Source organism: Dipodomys merriami, unplaced genomic scaffold, assembly GCF_024711535.1.
Source record: "Dipodomys merriami isolate MVZ:Mamm:240054 unplaced genomic scaffold, mDipMer1.0.p SCAF_22, whole genome shotgun sequence".
Lineage (NCBI taxonomy): Eukaryota > Metazoa > Chordata > Mammalia > Rodentia > Heteromyidae > Dipodomys > Dipodomys merriami.
In genome coordinates this window covers 22,099,984-22,115,026 of record NW_027203604.1, presented here as the reverse complement: position 1 = coordinate 22,115,026, position 15,043 = coordinate 22,099,984, and the positions used below count along the sequence as shown (strand labels likewise).

At 42.3% G+C, this 15,043-nt stretch overlaps 1 protein-coding gene across 6 annotated transcripts in view; it reads right to left on the bottom strand.

The window, feature by feature from the left end:
• Dapk1 (death associated protein kinase 1) overlaps positions 1-15,043 on the bottom strand; it is a 194,325-nt gene that overhangs the window by 59,059 nt on the left and 120,223 nt on the right. For all 6 annotated transcript variants that reach the window (XM_070033691.1, XM_070033694.1, XM_070033689.1 and 3 more), the window contains exons 4-7: positions 2,395-2,533; positions 756-885; positions 544-592; positions 425-451 (exon numbers count right to left, since the gene is read on the bottom strand). In XM_070033691.1, the coding sequence (XP_069889792.1) occupies positions 425-451; positions 544-592; positions 756-885; positions 2,395-2,533 (345 nt within the window). The remainder of the gene's footprint in view (positions 1-424; positions 452-543; positions 593-755; positions 886-2,394; positions 2,534-15,043) is intronic.

Below are 15,043 nucleotides of genomic sequence, written 5' to 3'. Positions count from 1 at the left end.
TAAGGAGAGAAATATGAAGTCAGCTGGGCAGGAAAGTCTGTGAGGCCAAAAGCAGAGGTATGGGTCTTCAAGCCTTGTAAGTACCATCTTTGAAGAAAAAGCTAAGGCACAGCACCCGGGACCTGGAATTCAAGCTCTAGTTCTGGCACAAAATAAGCAAATACATGAATACATAACATCTAGTAATTTAAAATAAAACTTCCTCATCCTATTTTTTCATAGTGATAACATATTGTCTTACAGCAATTATTCTATCATTTGGAATGATTAATTAAGACTCAATTATTATAAACTAAACATGCTTTGGGAGTGTGACATGAATTCATTTCATTGAGCATATTCAAACTGAAGAGATCAACATGACACATTAAAACATATGGCCTCAAAGAAAAGAATGAATGAGTCTGTGGATTTTGGTACTTACAGAATATAGGTTATTACTCCGATACTCCTAGACACAAAAACAAAACAAAATAAAAAGACATGTCAGAAGAACAGTAAAATATATCAGGAAGATAGCAACATTAAGGACATGCTCCTTACCACATATCTGCCTCAAGACCAAGTGGTTCATAGTTGACTATCTCAGGAGCTAAGGAGAAATAAACAATCATTTATCCTGGGAAGGAAGCAAACCAAGAGATTTATCTTCATGTAGCAATCAAAAATGTGGACCATGGAAATAATCTTACATTCTGTCAGTGTTATATATTTATAAGACATAAATGATCACAGGAAAGAACAAAGGAACTTACCAACAAACTCTGGTGTCCCGAATATATTTTTGAATTCATTGCCAAAGTCAATTTTATGGGCCAAACCAAAGTCAATGATCTTGATTCGAGGTTTCGGGACATTTCTATCCAAAAGCATTATGTTCTCAGGCTTAAAAAAGAGAGAGATTAAAAAACAACAACTATAATATATTATGATGTTGACATAGGAGTACAAAATAGTTCCTTCTTATTCCTAAAAAAGTAGGGAAAGAAAAGGTAGTTGCAAGAGACTAGTAGGGCAAAAATGTTTTGGTTTAGGCTCTCACAGAAGCAGGTGTGAGATAAAAATTTAGGACTAATACTGGTGACTACTAAGGAGGCTGAGATCTAAAGATCAAGGTTTAAAGCCAGCCTACCCAGGAAAGTCCATGAGACTTCTAACTTTAATCAGCAAAGAGCTGGAAATGGAGCTGTGGCTCAAGTGGTTAGAGTACTAGCCTTGAGTAATAAAACTCAGGGAGTGCCTAGGCCCTGAGTTCAAGCCATAGTATGGGCAGAAAGAAAGAGAGAAAAAGGGAGGGAGGAAAAGGAAGAGGGAGAGGGAGGGGGAGAAGGAAGGAAGGAAGGAAGGAAGGAAGGAAGGAAGGAAGGAAAGAAGGAAGGAAGGAAGGAAGGAAGGAAGGAAGGAAGGAAGGAAGGAAGGAAGGAAGGAAGGAAGGAAGGAAGGAATCTGTGTGCTATGGTGTATCAAGGTGGTAGTACAGTCCTGCTGGGAAACTTGGGAAGAAAGAAGAGATCTCAGGATCATTTCAACTGAAGCACTGAGGAGTGGGCAGTGTCCAGCATTTCCCCATCCTCCATTGCTGAGAACTGCATTGTGAGTATTTATTCTTCAGCCTTCCCAGCTCTTAGGACCAGAAACAAAGACATCAAGCAGAAAGGTAGCAAGCCACCTCTGGGGCATGGATTAATGAATACTGATGAGATACAAATGGGTCCTTGAGAGCTTTGCTAGAAGTGTAGAGAAAAACCTTCTTTTGCAGTGTTTTTCATTCATCGATCTGACCAAAGCTTTGCCATGTTTCTTCTCAGTTCCTTGAGTCAAAATTTGAGTCTAACACTGTCACTACCTGTTGCTCCTGTGTCCTTCCTTCCCACAGAGGGTCTGACTCTATGGTAGATGGGGATGTGACTTACACTTCTCTTCATCTCCCATAATGCCTTGTCTCAAGCTGGGCACAGACATAAGTCAACCAATCTAAAAGTTGAGTTTGCTTGATAACTAATGTCAAGATCAAACCACATCACAGCAATCAACAGGAAAATAAAACTCAAGTCATCTTGAATCTGTTTCCTATAGCCACCAGAGGCTAGAAACTGCCAGCTACTGGGCACTCCAGGTTAACTCAGGGGAGCACTTAGCTTAAAGAGCTGGTTAACAGAGCCCACTGAGCTTTCTCCAATAATTCCTGTGTGCAATTATTCATTTTAAGCCACAATCCCACAGAATCAAGCATCCCAGCAGAATTAATATGCATCATGATTTATATTAATAATCCCATCTGTTAAGCCCAAACAAGCAAGAAATATATCTGGTTCGGATGTCTCACTTTTTCTCAGCAAATAAATCACAAAGTTTGCAGCTGGCATAAGCTCCACTCTGGTCTCAGCAACGTACCTTAAGATCAAAGTGGGCGATCTGCAGGGAATGCAGGTAGTAAACACCATTCAGAATTTGCTTGAGAAATTCAGTTGCTTCCTCTTCAGTCAGTGATTCTTTCTCAGCTAAGAAGTCAAACAGCTCTCCACCTGCAACACTGAGCAGACAGGAAGCAGAGGTGAGTCGTGACTAGTCTATTTCACAGTGATTCACATGCTCTCAGAGACTGCTGACCTGCCCAGAGGCAAATGAGAAAGTTTACAGATCTGCTGACACTATGAAGTCTGTAGTCAGTTCTCTGATAATTTGCATCTAGGTAGTGTCTGGGGGTGTGTTTCAGCACTGGGGCTTGAACTCAGGGCCTGGGAGCTGTCCCTTAGGTTTTTAGCTCAAGGCCTTTTTAGTTGTTAACTAGAATTAAAAATCTCATGGACCTTCCTGTCTGAGCTGGCCTAGATCCTTGATCCACAGATCTCAGCCTCCTGAGTAGCTAGGATTATAGGCCATGAGCCACTGTGCCCAAACTCAGCACTTTGGGACCACTTTCTTATTGTGCCTTGTTCACAACTAAAGCTGTACAGAGCAGAGAGGAAAAGTTGTGAGGGATTAAAAAAAATACCTCAACAATATATCTTTAAAACATTTTATTTAGACACACTTAGAGATCTTAATTCACAATCAATGCCCATTTCATATGAGACTTACAAAATAAATCACCCTCTCCCAATCAGAACCCAGAAAGTTCATAATCCGCATTAAACAAGCCACTTTTTGTTATGCAAATAGTTGTACAAAGATGCTTCAATTCAGCATGTCATTTTATGGGTGTAATACATCCTGATCCATGCCACCCCTGGCATCATTTTCTCTTGATAATCTCCACTGTTATCAATGTTAAGCCCCATTATAAGAGGTAGTCCCATAAGGAAATTTTGGTTTGGTATCTGTTTATACACATGGTTGCAGATGTGACTTATGAAGCTCATACATAGTAATGACATAAGACTGAAATGTACATATTTGGTTGAGGGTTCATTTGGTCTGCTTCCAGAGTGTAAGCCTATACAGGCAGCTGTCAGACCCCCACCTCTGTTGGTGATTGCTGTGCCCACAGATCAGTGCCAGCCAGCTACACAGCAAGCAGTCAACACCTCATTCCATGTGCGAGAGAACACATTCCCTTCTAATCTCCACAGCGGTGCTTAATGGCAAATAACAGGAAACTTTTAATAAGGGTTTTTGTAAGTTAATCTTTATAAACTTAACCATACACTCACAACATAATAATTAAGTGTAATTATGCAGAAAACTTCTACATTCTTTATCTTCCTTTCAACAAGAGTTCCATACACATTGTACCTACTGACTCTGTATTTCCTCACAATAAGAAAACTGGTGTTCGTGAGATTAAACAGTAATGACAAGAGAGCAGATTCACATTTTTATCTTTTGTGCTGGTACTAAGCATTTTCACTCAAGGCTGGTGCTCTACCACTTGTGCTATAGCTCTACTTCCAGCTTTTTGCTGGTTACTTAAAGATAACTGTCTCACAGACTTCCCTGCCTAGGCTAGCTTCAAACCTTGATCCCCAGATCTCAGCCTGCTGAGTAGCTAGGATTACACACACATGTGCCACTTGTGCCCAGCTTGCACAAGTCAAGCTCCACCGGCCTCAGGGCTATTGGAGATGCTTTGGCAATGCAGATTCTGGGCCTCCCTTCTAAACTGCTGCATGAGCCCTTTTATGAGTGGAGACTAGGAAACAGCACTTCGAACAAGCACCCCAAAAGCAGAGAAGCTCTTTCCAAGTGTTCCTTCTCCAATCTGCCCTGTGGTTCACCCAGAAGGTAGTGTGATTCTCCCTGCCCTGGGCCTCTGCCACATGGGCCTGGCAGAGGCAAGGAGCCCTGGGCATGAATGAAGCATGGACATCCTCTCTGGATATGACCTAAGTGTGCCCAGTGGACTGCGGAGACCTGCAGAGAGCATCGACTCCACCCAGGCGGTGCCTGCCCCTCCACCCTGCACACTCAGTATTGCTCTGGGGAAACAAAATCAACCCTTCTCTCTCCCCTCTTCAACAGGGGTACCTTAACTTAACAATGGGACATTCTCTGCACTACTCTGAAAAAAAAACAAGAGGGGAGGGAATTCTTCAGGTATAAAAGAGGATTTTTAAAGGGGGGGGGGGGAATGGGAGATGGCAAACTAGCCGACTCCAAGAAAATTGTGCTATCCTGTTTGTGTGTCCAACCCTCCTTTGGCGTGCCCCTCATTAGACAAAGAAGCAGGGTGGTGTGCTAGTGTGTCGAGGTTCAAATCTCACTTCTGTCTCCTCAGCTAGCCCAGTGACCCAGAAGTTAGCCTTTCCACTGCACCTGATTTGCTAAAAACAGAGTTCCTAAGACCTTTTCCTTTAAGGATTATGAGGACCAAAGATAATAGATAAATGTACAGCACCGCCAAGTCTGGCACTAGGTTGAGCTGAAGTCCAAAACCTGGGATCTAAGTTGGGCACCATTGGCTCATGCCTAGAAGCCCATAAACCTCTTATCTACAGAGAACCAGGAAAAAGCCAGAAGTAGAGCTGTGTTGCAAATGGTAGAGAGCCAGCCATGAGTGAAAAAGCTAAGAGATAGTGCCCAGGCTCTGAGATCAAGCCTCTGGTCTGACACCAAAGAAAGAAACTGGAAACTACTGTCACTACACTGGAAGGACACAGGAGACAACAGGGCCCAGGCCCAAAGAGGCTTCAGTAGCAAAGCCCTTTCTGCTCTCCTCTCCTCCTCAGGTTAGTCCAGTAGTCCAGGCAAGCCACTGGGGAGAAGAGAAAGGAAGGAGAAGGAGTGGGAAGGAAATAAAGGGAGATAATCACAGCTTATAGAGTTGTCCTAGGTACCCGGACATGTAAAGTCCTTGGTGCTGGCAAATACTGCTGTCTTTTTTTTCCTATGTGGCTTCAAACCATAGCAGCAGTGTTATACTGGGATGTCTAGCAACAAGCTCTGCAAAGTCCATTCCTAAAGTATCTTGTTCCCCAGGATCATTTTAAGCCACCCACACGGTGTCATGACTGGAGTAGACAGATACACAAACCCCTTTGTGTCCTGGACCAGCTGGCTCTGACCCAGCCCTGCCCACTGTGGTGCTCTGTATTTTCCAAAGATGGCGTAATGGAATCTCATCCCTGGACCCTTCTGCACTGAAATCTTACCATCCTCACCCAAGACAAGGCATCTATGGCTGGCCTCTAGGTTGTGGGCAAACCCTGTGACTGCTCTGGGCCAATAAGATACCACAGCAATGACTGTGCCACCTCTGGAGTGGTCCTTCACAGGCTAGGCAGCCTCCATATCCTTCTCCCTGAAGCTCTCATTTGAGACCTAAATGATACTATCCCAAGCTTCACTGAAAGAGCTGTTTAATTAAGCATCGGGATAATTAGAGAGCATCAGTCCCACAGGTCCAGGAACCCTGGAGCTCTGAAAACCCTCTGTATGTACTGATCTTGCTTCATCTATACCTATGTGCTCATCCTGTTTCCTGTCTCTTCTCTATATATTCCTCTTCTTCCTTCCTGCATATATAGAGTGTATATGAGTATGTGTGTGTGTGTATATATATATATATATATATTTTTTTTTTTTACACACACACTCCTTCCAACTATATACTCACCTTCCTTCCTACATAATACTCATCCTCATATACATAGCTTCTTCCTCCCTATATACTCCTCCTCCTGGTCCCCTTGGTTAAAGGATCTGCTGTCCCCAGTGCTCAGGGTAGCTCAGCAGATAGCCCTCAAAGACAGCCCTGAATTTTTCATCTTAGTTTATTTAGAGTTATTGTCAAGAGGTATTTGGGTAACTACCTTACTCCTTCACCTGGGGGCATTAAGTTATATTTAAAGGAGAAATCATGTCAAAATGCTTGGAGAAATTATTTATGCCTTGAGGACACAACCTGATATACTTTTCCCATCCCATTTTTCTTGACCTAAATTAAAAATAATTGTTGAACAGGGCACAAATAAGCCATTCGTTCACAGGAGGTTCCCAAAGTATAACTTAAAACATTTTAGGTTGAATGCAGTGGCTTTTGTCTATAATCCCAGGTGTTTATGAGGCATAGATTGGAAAGATCATGGCTGAAGCCAGCCTAGACAAAAAGTTAGTGAGACCCTCATTTTAACCAATAAGCTAGACATCTTGGTGTATGAGGATTGTGGTCCTAGGTTGGCCCTGGGCAAAAATACCCTATTTTTTTAAAAAAATGGGACTAGGGGTGTAGCTCATCCAAGTGCCAAAACCCTGCCTAGCAAGCACAAGGCCTTGAGTTCAAACACTGGACCTGCCAGAGATAGAAAGAAAAATATTTGTCGACATTAATTACTTCCCCTTTCATTCCTTCCAGGTCTTCCTGAGTTGCTGTAGCCATCCTATAATATTTTCTTTACAGCTTGTAGAAAGTTACTACTGTTGTAAGTTGGTTTGAACCATTCTATTGCACACACAAATAATTTATGTTGATTTTTTAATACCTAGGCCCTCACAACTCACGATCCTGATTGTTTTTAATGATACAGGAGTCTGAACTCAGGGCCTTGAACTCTCACTAGACTTGCTTGCTCATGGCTTTCACGCTATCTCTTGAACTACTCCTCCAGTGATGGGAGTTTTGCACACTTTTCTGCTCAAAACCACAATCTTCCAGATCTCATCCTCTCACAGGATTCCAGCCAACTGCACCTGGCTTGTGCTCTTATTTGGAAATAAGGTCTTTGTAAATATAATCACATTAAAATAGGTTATAATAGTGTCTTTGAGACGGCAACTCAATGGGTGGTTGGTATAAAGAACCCAGGTGGTCCAGAATCCTAAGTCCTGCCATGTTCTGGGCAATTCTTACTAAGAGTTAGGCCATAACAATAACTGAAGGATTTTTTAAAAAATTGTGTGTTTCTGGAACCCGCTCCCTGTCTATACTAGCTGGGAGGTCCAGTTTGTTTTTAATGTTGTAAGGTGTCCTAATCAGGTTCTGCCTGGTGATCCTTGAGGAAAATTCTGTTGGTAGTGAAAGATGTTCCTTTGGTTGTTTTTGGCTCTTGGTAAAACAGCAACTGCTTATTAGCATGCATTTTACACAAATTCCCTGTTAGTGTAGGAATCAAAAGCTCTCTGACTCCAAGACCTAATGAAGGGCATTAAACTTGCTTTGAAATCTCCAGCATGATTCCTCATCTGTACTTCTATCAACCTTCCTTCTTTTAAGCAACATGGAGCATTTGTAACAGACAGTAAAAGTACTAATGTTCTGACCAATTTCCTTGTTAAAATTTGCTCACCAACAACCCCATGAGCAGCTGAGTTCAGGTTCTGAACATGACATGAAAGTGGTGGTGTGGGAAAGGATCAAGTCACTGTGTACCTTCTTAAGATAGCAAAGACTGAATAGGCGAAATATTACCATTCCATGCTTCCCAAATGTCTACTGAAATAAATCTTATTTCACGTATCTTGGCTAATGACTGACTAAAGATTTTATAAGCAGAAGTTCACACCCAAAGCATCTGCCTGCCTGCATTGTCATAAGTGAAAATTAGGACATGAAATGAAGGATGAGTTTCTATGTAGAGAGGAGGACGAGGAGTGTGTGTGTGTGTGTGTGTGTGTGTGTGTGTGTGTGTGTGTGTGTGTGTGTGTATGTGTGTGTGTGTGTGTGTGTGTGTGTATCTAGGAGGAAGGAAGAGGAGTGTATGTGTAAGGAGGCTACATGTGTAGGAAGGAAGGAGGATGAGTATATTCTGAGGCTTATCTGAACATTTAGATACCAGTACAAGTCACCAGCCAAACCATATCAAGGACAACATGAGATCTGAAGCAAAGCCAGGGAGAAAAAGAAAATTAGAAGGACAACCAGTGCCCTTTCCTCCCAGTCTTAACTGGGTACTGTCACTTTGTGATCCTGGTCCCTCACTCTAGGAGTGCCAACTTGTTCTTAGTCCTCTGTGGTCAGGAAGCCATGGAGTTGATTTGGCTCCACAGGAAAATGAACAGGGAATGAAGTAATCAGGCCTAGGGAAGAGCAAAACTGGATTTCTGTTGGCTGAGGTTAAGAAAACCTCACACTTTGTGGGGGCAGGTTGGAGTTAGTAGGAGGTGGAAAATGAAATGGAAAAGTGTGCTCAGGTGTGTGTTGAGAAGTAAATTTATAAAAGAGATTGGAAAAGGAGAAAGAAAGAGGGTAAGACAAGCTGTGTTGAGGCTCAAGATCAGCTCCAAAACCACCAACAAAGAACTTTGGAGACAGAACCACACCTGAGAACCATACCTGGTTGGGCTGAGGATCACAAGCTGGCATATTATTCCCCACTAGCCAAATTCAGGCTGCTGCCTATTTTTGTTAGAAAGTTTCATTAGAACAGGCTTACCTAGTCATTTACGTGCTAGGTATGGTTGCTTTCACATGATATTGGCCCAGTTGAATAGTTGCCATAGTGACTGTGCAGCCTACAAAGCAGGCAGTATTTCATGGCTGGGCCTTCACAGAAATTTGCTGGTCCTGATGCTATGTTCTGTATTGGTCAGCCACTGGACAGGGCTTCCTGAGGAAGGGCTTAACCAAGCACCCATGACACCAGAGGCTCCCACCTATAATCCTAACCAGTGACCAGGCTGAGGTTTTAGGGTCAAGGTTCAAAGCCATCCCAGGCACACAAATCTGATAAACGGCTCCAGCAAAAAGCTGGAAGTGGAGGTATAGCCACAATGGTAGAGCACCAGCCTTGAACAACCACCACCATAACAAAAAGCCAAGTAAGAGTTCAAAACCCCAATTTCAAGCCCCAGTACCAGACTAAAAACATCAAAAAATGAAAATCAAACAAAACTCCCAAACCCAAAACCTAAAGACTCTTCAAACCATCTATTTTCCTTCTCACCTCAATGCAGGCCCTCCACATTTAAATTTCCCCCAAAGCACATACAATGCTGGTTAAAAGTGAGACACATCTGAAATGTGGGAATATTTTGAGGTTAAAATTTCTGGGATGCTAGATGCCCATAGCTCACGCCTGTAATCCTAGCACTGAGGTAAAAGATGTGAGGATCATGGTTCAAAGCCAGCCCGGGCAAGAAAGTCATGAGACTGTTAACTCCAGTTAACCACCAAAAACCAAGAGTGGCACTGTGGCTCAAAGTGGCTCAGGAACAATGCCCAGGCCCAGAGTTCATGCCCCATGACGAAAGAAAGAAAGAAAAAGAAAGAAAGAAAGAAAGAAAGAAAGAAAGAAAGAAAGAAAGGAAGGAAGGAAGGAAGGAAGGAAGGAAGGAAGGAAGGAAGGAAGGAAGGAAGGAAGGGAGGGAAAGAGAAAGAAAGAGAGAGAAGAAAGAAAGAAAGAAAGAAAGAAAGAAAGAAAGAAAGAAAGAAAGAAAGGAAGGAAGGAAGGAAGGAAGGAAGGAAGGAAGGAAGGAAGGAAGGAAGGAAGGAAGGAAGGGAGAGAGAAAGAAAGAGAGAGAGAAAGAGAAAGAAAGAGAGGGGGGAGGGAGGGAGGGAGGAAGGGAGGGAAGGATAAGAGAGAGAAAGAGAGAAGGAAGGAAGGAAGGAAAGAAGGAAAGAAGGAAAGAAGGAAAAGAAAGAGAAAGGAAAAAAATTTTGAAATGTGATTGTTTCTCTGACAGGAACTTGTTATGGCGAATGGTGGGCCTTAGTGATGTGGGAGGAAAAACACCTCTTTGTGAATAATGTATATCTGGCATGTAGTAAGGGTGACAGTATTATGAATGTGGTAAACAGCCCTCCAGAACATTTCTATATATAGCCTCTGAACTACACAACTTTATTTTATGTATGCAATTTGTAGGACCACGAATGGTATGGGAACTGCATGAGATGAGCTGCGATTTGATAACTTTAACACTGTGATACCCATGGGTATAGATCTCTTACTCCTCCCTTTTTCAGTGCTACCTATTTTCACTTGGGTATACAGTTCCGCTTATTTAGCTATTCTTTGACTGGTATCCTTTCTATGTTGTTTACAAATTTTCAATATCACAGCTATAAGGCAATGGTTCTTTGTGAACATGTTATTCTCAGGATGAGTTTCCCTAGGTCCTAAAATACATACCCAATACCTAATTTCTGGGACACAGAGTAGGTGTGATGAAAGATTATGCTGTGTCAACTTAGATTCTTCCATCAGTATTTTTGTGTTATTTGCTTAGTAGAACTTTTGGCCAATCTAATTGCTGGAGAAACCTTTACATCTGATCAGACATTTCCTTGCTTAGTGATGACACTGGTAATCTTTCATTTTTACTGGCATTCATATCTGAGTAGGTATCCACTTTATATTTATATTTGAATTTTCACTGATTTAAGTTTTAATTGTGTTTGTTGCACATTCTAGATATCAAACCTTGAATCTAATTTTCCAAATGTTTTCCTCTCAACTGGTCACATGCCTTTTAGCTTTCCTTAAAGTGACATTCTGTTGAACAGAATTTCAAATATGGTTGCAGACAGGTGAGGAAATGTTGGCAAGCCCAACGCAAGAACCCTGTGTTTGGAGTGGGCAGGGTGGCTCATGCCTGTAAGGCCAGCTATTTGGGAGACGGAGATGAGAGGATCACAGCCTGAGGCTAATCTTTCTGTGGTGATGAAGGTTATTCTAATTGAAATGTGAGAACAATAAAAATAACAGGTGAGTGTCTGTAGCTGGCAGTCTAGGGCAAGGTACTTAATGTTTCTGTGCTCATATAATAATTGGCTGCCTGGGAGTTGGAGAGATAGACTTGCACATTTTTCTTTTTTCTTTTACTAATATTATTTTTCTTCTCCAAACCCTGGCATGTCTCTACTGGAATCAACCGAGAGCAGGATCATATACTACTGAGTCCCCAGACTTCCCAGAGTGGAAAGCTGCGGCTCCCAAGAGATGATATTCATCTCCTCCCAGCTCTGTTCTTAGTGACATTACACTAAGATCTGGGATTGGCCCATGAGGGAGGATGGATGCCATGGAAACAGGCAAACATTACAAACCAAGGCCTCTCTTCTCTGGTGAGCATGTTCTTAAAACACCAGCAGCCTTCTGACACACTGGGGCCACAGTCATCAACCTGCAGAGCTGCAGGTCCTACAAATGGACCGCTCTAGTTGAGAAATTATGTCTTCTATGCACCTGAATTCTACCCCTGTAACCCTGATCTGACTGTGCTTCTACAACAGAAGTCAAACTTTTTCTGTATGAGACTTGCAACTACTTGACTCTATTACACATCCTTCTTTGCTTCTCATCCACCATTTTAAAATGCAAGAACATTTTTTTCTTGAGGACTACATATAGCACAGGTGCAACTGCTCAAGAACAACACAGATTGTAGAACATAAGCCAATCTGTGACATGCATCTGGCCAGAATTGCTTGTAAAATCAAGTCCAGATACAAGTGAAATGATTTAAGAATGTTCTGGAATAGCCTTCACTGGGTCTGTGATACTGTGATGGGCTTTCGTGCTCCAGACCCAGTCAATTGTTTGAAAAAGATACAGAAACCTGGATTGAGGTGAGTCGGGCACTCTAGCCAAAACAGGTATTGCATAGCCCCACGAAGAAAGTAGTATAGCAGTGGGACTCTATTTTCTTGCTGACTTGGTAGTCCATTCTGAGACTCTAGTAGAATAAAGACAGTTGAAATTCTTTGATATTACCCATTGAGAATGCAGTCTCTTTCTCCTTGCCTAGAATCTAACAGGTTCTGGGTGCTTGGCCAAGAGAACAGCAGAGAAGTGATGCTGTATCAGTATCCAGGGCCAGGCTTAAAAGAGTCTAGTGGCTTCCTTGTCCTCTTACACAACACTTGCCATTGGAGCCCATCTGCTATGCTGAGGGAGACTCCAGAGACTGTATAGGAAGGCACACACTAAGTGGGACCATCATTCCACACTCAATCCCACTGGACAGGCTAGCACCACTATCACACTATCTGTGGGTAGGAGGATCTTAGGAGGGAGCCCCTGTTACGGCTTAAAAATGAAATATCCTCTCTGTGTTCTTGGGCCTTGGTCCCCTGCTATGTTGGATGGGTTTGAAAACTGTAGGAGGTGGGCCTTCCTGGAGGAAGTAAGTCACTGGGGGGGGGGGGGGGGAGATAGGGGTCCTGGCTGATTTATTAATGTTAGTCCTGTCCTGGCAGCCATGAGATGAGCAGTCTCTGACCACATTCCAGCAGCTGCCATGATATTCTACCTAAGTAAATGAAAGAAAGCAGCCAGGGACTGAACCCCTATGAAATCAAATCTTTTAAAACAAATCATTCCAGTTGTTTCTGTCAAGTACTTGATCAAAGCAATGATGCAAATCATTAATACTTTGATTAAATTTCTAACTGACAGGGAACACCACCGTGCAGTGCCAATTATGTGTGAGGCCATCAGACAGCTGTCCCAGCTGGAGATGCAAAAGGGACAGGTACACTGTCCCTGGGGCTGTGAGCCCCAGCCAATCTGCAGGGTCCTCATGTGAATCAATGGCAGTTCCCATTTTAAATCATGAAGCCTTAAGAAAGTTCATTATGTATCAACAGAAGCTCAGAACACTCCCTGCTTGGGTTGTTTTTGAGGGATTAAATGACTTGATGTATACAATGTGCTTAGTTCAATGTCTGATACAAAAGAAGTGCTCAGTGATTATTCAGAAGAAAAAAAAATGAAGCTGCGTGAGCTTCTCTCCAGAGACAGGGGAAAAATGTGACCCATTATCTAGGGGTTTTGTGCTTCAGGCTAAGCTTTCTAAAGAGGCTGGAGTACATGACTTCCTCATTAAATGAGATGAGAAAAGAGTGTATTACCACATGGTACACCACCTAACTTTCACTCAGGGATATAATGGTCGATTCCCTGTCAATATACCTTCCTTTTTCATGCCTAGAAATTTTCATGAGACCGTAACTTGAGAGGTTGACTGGGGTTAGAAGGGATGGAGGGGAATGATGGAAGGGGTGACACTATCAAGATGCATTATACTCATAAACTGAAACCCCTCTGTACAACTACTTAAAATAATAAAAACAATGGTAATAATTTTAAAGACTACTTCGTCTATACCTTTTCTAACCGAATCTCACCCTACCAGGTCTTCAATCTTTTCAAGAAATAACACTAACATGATATGTTGGAGGATGTAAAGATGGAATATGATGTTTGACTTGGATTGTGTAAAATGGATAATGAATGATTTTAAGATATAAATGTAAGTGTGTTGTGGATAAGATTTCCCTGGTAACTCATTACTTTCCCTAGTAACTGTAATTCCAACTCTGTAACTCCATAACCCTGTAACTCTGTAAGTCTGCTTCTACTGTTTTCTGAGCAATGGGAGCCCTAACCCAGAGGGCCATCACCACCTTTTGTTCTATTCCCCTGCTTCCTACAAGCAAAACCTTGGTGGGAAATTTAAACTTAAGGTGTATATTTCTTGTAATAATCATTGGCTAAAACCAACACCCAACCTCCCCTTTTCCCCGCCCTAGCCCAAAATGCTTAAAAGCTCATATCTGGCACTCGGGGCCGTCTCCTGGGATCCTAACTCCAGGTGCGGTCCTGGTGCATCAGCATTTTTCGCTCAGTAAAATCTTTCACATTTTCACTGCGGACTGAGTGGTCTCACTGCCCCTCCCCAATACAAATGTATTGTTTCTCTTCATTTAAATCCATTTTGATACAGGATCTCTAAAAATTCCAGAAGGACACTGCTGTTAGTGGCACACACAAAACAAAAACAAAAACAAAACTGACTTTCCATTTTTGGTCTACATACCTCAGGACTATACCAAGTATTGCAAGTACAGCAAGAGACATAGAATACTACCTTTTCCTCCCCTGTACTGAGGTTTGAACTCAGGTCCTTGAGCTTGCTAGGAGGTGCTCTCCTTTAGAGATATACCTCCAACCCTTTGTTGCACTGATTATTTTGAAATAGAGGCTCACATTTTTCTCAGGTCTAAGCTTGGATCACGATCCTCCTATTTTATGTTTCCTATCATAACTTGGGAGGACAAAAACACATGAGCATGCACAGCTTCTTCCAATAAGTCTTTTTGACCAAGCCTGGTCCAGAACAAAGATCCCAAATTCCTGAACAGCTAGAATTACAAATGTGAGTCACTATGCCTGGCTAGGATGATTACACACTCACACACATGCACACATGCACACATGCACACACACACACACACACACACACACACACACACACAAAGAGCACAATCTGGAGATAATCTGTGATCCTCAAAAGATCTCTGACCTTAAGAATTGGGTCTTCTCTGGTCACAAAGGGACTAATATATGAAGCTGGTATTCAAGTAAGGCCTCTGTGGGAAAAATGAAGATTTTATTTTAAAATTACTTTCATTCATGAATGCAAAAGCAGAATCATGACTTTCTTTCAGCAGCAAAGAATGCCAGATGGTAGAGAAGAAAATGCATCCTGATTTATCAGTACCAGGAGGCTCCACCCCATATGGGCCAGGCCACATTACTGAGAGTTAAGAGTTAACAGTAGCTGCTGTCACAGCACTGTCAGTGCCTATGCATTCATGTTCCAGCAGCTCCAACTTAAATGATGGCAAGAGACAAATGATCAAATGGCAGTTTACAAAGGC